Source organism: Pholis gunnellus (assembly GCF_910591455.1).
Source record: "Pholis gunnellus genome assembly, chromosome: 18".
In the NCBI taxonomy this organism is placed as follows: Eukaryota; Metazoa; Chordata; class Actinopteri; order Perciformes; family Pholidae; genus Pholis; species Pholis gunnellus.
The window spans coordinates 20516787-20521786 of NC_136545.1; the positions used below are offsets into that span (position 1 = coordinate 20516787).

Genomic DNA, 5000 nt, shown 5'->3' on the forward strand with positions numbered 1-5000 from the left:
AGAAGTATAAAGTAGCTAAAATGTAGCTTAAAGTACTTGAGTGAATGTACTGAGTTCCTTTCTACACTCGTTATTACTGTGATTTTACGGTAATACTCTTGTAATACTTGTGCTTATTTTCCAGAGCAAAGAGCGAGACGTGTTCCTGGTGAAGGAACACCCGGACCCCGGCAGCAAAGACCCCGAGGAGGAGTACCCCAAGTTTGGCCTGTTGGACCAGGTATGCACCGCTCAGCCTCAGAGAGTAGAAGAAGAAGAAGAAGAAGAAGAAGAAGAAGGAGGATGTTTAATGTGTGGATAAAGTCTGACTCCTTCTCTCCTGTAGGACCTGGGAAACATCGGACCCTCCTACGACTCACAGAAGCAGACCACTGCTGCTCCCACTGCTGGTGGACTGAACGGTGAGAACATGGAACTCGATGTTTCAGGAGGTTTTTATTTGACCACCGAGGTCTGCTCCTCTAAAAACAACAGACGTGCTGATTTAAAAGCAGCTTCTCGTTGAAACTGTCGTTCTGAAGCTCTGATAACTTGAGCTGCAGACGTCCAGCGACTCCAATCCTTCAGCCGGTTAAACGTAGAGTTAAAAACCACCGAGATCTAAACGTGTGGCTTAAAACTGGATTAAAGTCCTTCTGGCGACCACAACGCTGATCTGACGCCTCTTGACAGGCGAGCGAATGAAACGCACCTCGTTTAAAAACGATTATTTCTCTGGTTTGTAAGTTTGTTGTAAACATTTGGGGAAAACGTGAGAACATGACTCAGTTCCATGTGTAGCACAGGTCCATTTCTAGTCATTCTGATGCGGAGCAGCTCCATATCTAAACATCACTCGGTCTTGTGCATTGTTTCTCCAGGTGGATCTTCGTTCTCAGGTGAATATTTGTGGTACTTTGGCGTCTGGAGCTGATCTGTTTTTTTGTGTCTCGTAACCTTCTGGATAGAAGTTGGCCCTGAGGTTCCTCGACAAGCATCTCGTGGGCAACTTCATCCTCGTCCACTTGTAACCCCCCCCCCCCCCCCCCCCCGTCTGCTCTCTGCTTGTGTATGATGCCCCCCCCCCCCCCCCCCCCCCCCTCCTAAAAGCTTTGCTCCCCGTCATCGGTGGACAAACCTTCCTTGTTTCTGGCTTGCTGCTAAAAAAAAGAAGTCTCGTCACTGAAATGACTCCATCTGTAACGTTTGTTTTCAGACCATGAGCCTCATGAACGTCACATCTGAGCCTCATTGAGCTGAGGGAGAAGCTTAATATATTCAGAGAATAAAGGTTTACATGAGATTATAAAGTCATAAACTCACGAGGACAAAATACATTTGTGTGTTTTCTTCCTGTGAAGGAATCACTTGTTACAGGATCACAACACATGATTAACGCGTATTAAACGTGCAGATTTAGCATTAAGGAAAATCACCAGATTATTATTGTTATTTTTAGGCATCTGGGCTTTAACGGGATATTGCTGTGAAAAATGGCTTTTCACAATAAAACGTCGTGATTTTATTGTGAGTTTCTCCTCCTCGTATAATCCGGCGCCGTGCTTCATGTTTTAGTCACAGAAGCTCTAACCTGCCGTCTGAGCCTCAAACGCATTCATTCTGCTTAAATGTCATCTCATCTCCTCAGAGGAAGGTTTAGTGCTGGTCCTGGTCCTGGTCCTGGTCCTGGTCCTGGTCCTGATCCTTCACCGGGTCTCGGTGGTGTGTTTGAGGATTAAGCAGCATTGAATTAAACAGGATCCTTATTTTGTGGCACATCAGTGGTTCAACCTTTAGTCTAATATCTGAAGACTGGATCAGATGGAACCTCTTTGTTTTCCACCTTTAATATGTTTTGTTAAATATTGTTACGATATGATTTTATATTGTTCTACATTTAAAATAACAGAGAAACAGATTCTAGAAATAGTCGTTATTCTTTCTTAAGAATGGGAGAATTAATGCTATTGTGGAAGAATAGTTTCATTCTCACTTTCTTCATCTACACGATGTTTAATTTCCATCTCGTTGGTTTTATTGTTGGAGGAGGAAGTAGAGGATCTGATCCCTGAACCATGTGGTTCAACGCTCGAGAGGCTGATTCACCTCAACTAATTCCTGCTTTATTTGTGCCTGCTGTTCTCCCCGGCTTTCACTTTCTGTGTGTGTGTGTGTGCGTGTGTGTGTGCGTGTGTGTGTGTGCGCATTTCTTAATGTTCAGGAGTGTCATCTGACCTGTTGTTGTTGTCTTAAAGGTGCTTTGGCCCCTGGACCCGGAAAAGGACGAGGGGCCAAACGTAAACAACAGCAGCAACAGGAGGGCGCTGCAGCAGGAGCCACCAAGAGAACCCGAAGGTACGAGAGCTGTCAGTGAACACACACACACACACACACACACACACACACACTAACGAGTGCTCCTCTTCCTCCCTCGTGGCAGCGACCCCCTGTTCTCGGCCCAGCGCCTGCCTCCTCACGGTTACCCTCTAGAGCACCCCTTCAATAAGGACGGGTACCGCTACATCCTGGCAGAGCCGGACCCTCACGCTCCGGACCCGGATAAGCTGGAGCTGGACTGCTGGGCCGGCAAACCCATCCCCGGTGATCTGTACCGGGCCTGTCTGTACGAGAAGGTGCTGCTGGCGCTGCACGACAGAGGTACTGCGTGTTTACAGCACGTTTATGGGGAAAAGAGTTTCTGTCGTCAGTTATATAAGCCAGGAGGATCAGGGCGGGGCTACACGGTGACTGACAGGTCTCTACGTCACTCCTCCTCAGTCCAGATGTGGTCACTTCCTGTTCACTGGTTGCAAAAAACAAAACAACAACATGGCGACTGGAGGCTTCATAACATCCACAAACCAGTGTGTGACGTCACGATGACTACGTCCACTTCTTACATACAGGCGATGATATGAACCACGATCTGTCTACAACGTTAGCTTAGCCTAGCACCGATCAAACCAAACTCACCGACGGACCCGACAAAGGATGAATTCAGACTTTACAAACGTTTATTGTGACTAAATTGAGTCTGCTGACGTGTGTCTTGTTAGAAACAGTGAATCCTCCTCCGGATGATGTTATGAACCAGACAAGACGTGTTTAGTTTCTAATATCTGGGACTTCTACCAGCAGTACAGAGCAGCACTAGTGGTTATCTGCAGCATTATATATCTGTTGCATGTCTTCTTGTATGTAATGTGTTACTGTGTCTTTGGCTGCATCTTGTTTTAAATTGATTGCAGCTGTTTGTGACACTATTGCCCAAGAAAAAAACTCCTTCTTGAGATAATAAAGTATTTCTGATCTAAAAGCGAACATTTGCTCTTGTTGCAGCGCCTCAGCTGAAGATCTCTGACGACCGTCTGACGGTGACCGGTGAGAAGGGCTACTCCATGGTGAGAGCCTCCCACGGTATCCGGAAGGGCTCCTGGTACTTTGAGGTCACCGTGGAGGAAATGCCTCCAGAGACGGCGGCCCGGCTCGGCTGGTCTCAGCCCCTCGGTGAGCCGTGGTCCTCTGTTACGCAAACCTCGTTACATTCAGGAATAATATCGGACGGCAACCTCCGGGTCTGATGAGTGAAGTCAAAGCTTCATGTGTTAAAGCTGCATTCTCTCTAGTGTCCACCAGGGGGCGACTCCTCTGGTTGTATAGAAGTCTATGAGAAAATGACTCTACTTCTCTCTTGATTTATTACCTCAGTAAACATTGTAAACATGAGTTTATGGTCTCAATCTCTAGTTTCAAGTCTTCTTCAATACAGCATGATGTTCATTTAGTAAATGATGGTCCATTTAGAGTCAAACAGACCATAAAGCAGGGGATGCTTTAGGGCGGGGCTACCTTAAAGCTTAGACTTCTATACGACCAGAGGAGTCGCCCCCTGGTGGACATTAAAGAGAATGCAGTTTCAAGACATTTCTCCATCTACTTTACTCGGCTGAAAACTTTAAAAACGTATGTCCTAAAGGATAAAGAGGGCTTTATGACAAATACTCCTTCAAACATCTTTTGCCCTCTTTTCTTATTTTGCAGGCAACCTGCAGGCCCCTCTGGGCTACGACAAGTTCAGCTACTCGTGGCGCAGCAAGAAGGGCACCCGGTTCCACCAGTCGCTAGGGAAGCACTACTCGTCCGGCTACGGTCAGGGAGACACGCTGGGCTTCTTCATCGAGCTGCCGGACGGCACGGAGACGGCCAAAGCTCTGCCGGACACGTACAAGGACAAGGTGACGCCTCGAGACGCGCTGCTCGGCTTTTACGTTCAATCTTTAAAGAGAACTACACTAAACCCAACACACACACACGTGGGTTATCGGTGGTTATTTGATCTCAACCGTCGTCTCTTCTCAGGCGCTGATTAAGTTCAAGAGCTACCTGTACTTTGAGGAGAAGGACTACGTGGACAAAGCAGAGAAAAGCCTGAAGTCCATGAGCTCCAGCAGGGTGAGACGTCCTCTAAAGATGAAAAGTAGTCCCGTCACAAAGCGCCGCCGCCGCCGTGTTTGCTGCCGTTAACTCGCGGATCTTGTTTTTCTTTCAGATGATCTTCTTTAAGAACGGCGTGAGCCAAGGCGTCGCCTACGAGAACCTGTTTGAAGGAATGTACTTTCCTGCCATCTCTCTCTACAAGAGCTGCACGGTCAGTACGAGGGTTGTTGTGTTCTACGTCGTTCTGCTGTCTTGTTGTTTACTTCGTTTTATTTGTGCTAAACTTTACTCTCTCTTCAGGTTTCAGTCAACTTCGGGCCACATTTCAGACACCCTCCGAAAGACCTCAAGTACCAGCCGGTAAGGAGTCGCGTCCTTTAACACACCAGCCACGTCCGCTGAGCCGTCGCCTCATTAATCCGTCTTCTGTTGTTTGTTTGTTTGTTTGTCTTCTGTCTCAGATGAGTGACATGGGCTCAGGAGCTGTGATCGAACACACGCTGGCCGACATGCTGTTCCACGTGGAGACGGACGTGGACGGACGACGCAGCCCGCCGTGGGATGGATGAACACGGCCCCCGAAT

The 5000-nt window shown here is 47.7% G+C and overlaps 1 protein-coding gene across 2 annotated transcripts in view; it reads left to right on the top strand.

Moving 5' to 3' along the window:
* The window catches only part of ash2l (ash2 like, histone lysine methyltransferase complex subunit), a 7379-nt gene that overhangs the window by 1920 nt on the left and 459 nt on the right, over window positions 1-5000 (top strand). The window contains exons 7-17 of one of the 2 annotated variants that reach the window (XM_079179629.1): window positions 125-220; window positions 326-401; window positions 861-878; window positions 2235-2334; window positions 2420-2637; window positions 3319-3486; window positions 4021-4214; window positions 4339-4431; window positions 4529-4627; window positions 4717-4776; window positions 4878-5000. The exon at window positions 4878-5000 is cut by the window's right edge and continues 459 nt beyond it. In XM_079179629.1, coding sequence (XP_079035755.1) covers window positions 125-220; window positions 326-401; window positions 861-878; window positions 2235-2334; window positions 2420-2637; window positions 3319-3486; window positions 4021-4214; window positions 4339-4431; window positions 4529-4627; window positions 4717-4776; window positions 4878-4985 — 1230 coding nt within the window. In that variant the 3' untranslated portion in view covers window positions 4986-5000. The remainder of the gene's footprint in view (window positions 1-124; window positions 221-325; window positions 402-860; window positions 879-2234; window positions 2335-2419; window positions 2638-3318; window positions 3487-4020; window positions 4215-4338; window positions 4432-4528; window positions 4628-4716; window positions 4777-4877) is intronic. The other variant, XM_079179630.1, reaches the window with a different exon arrangement.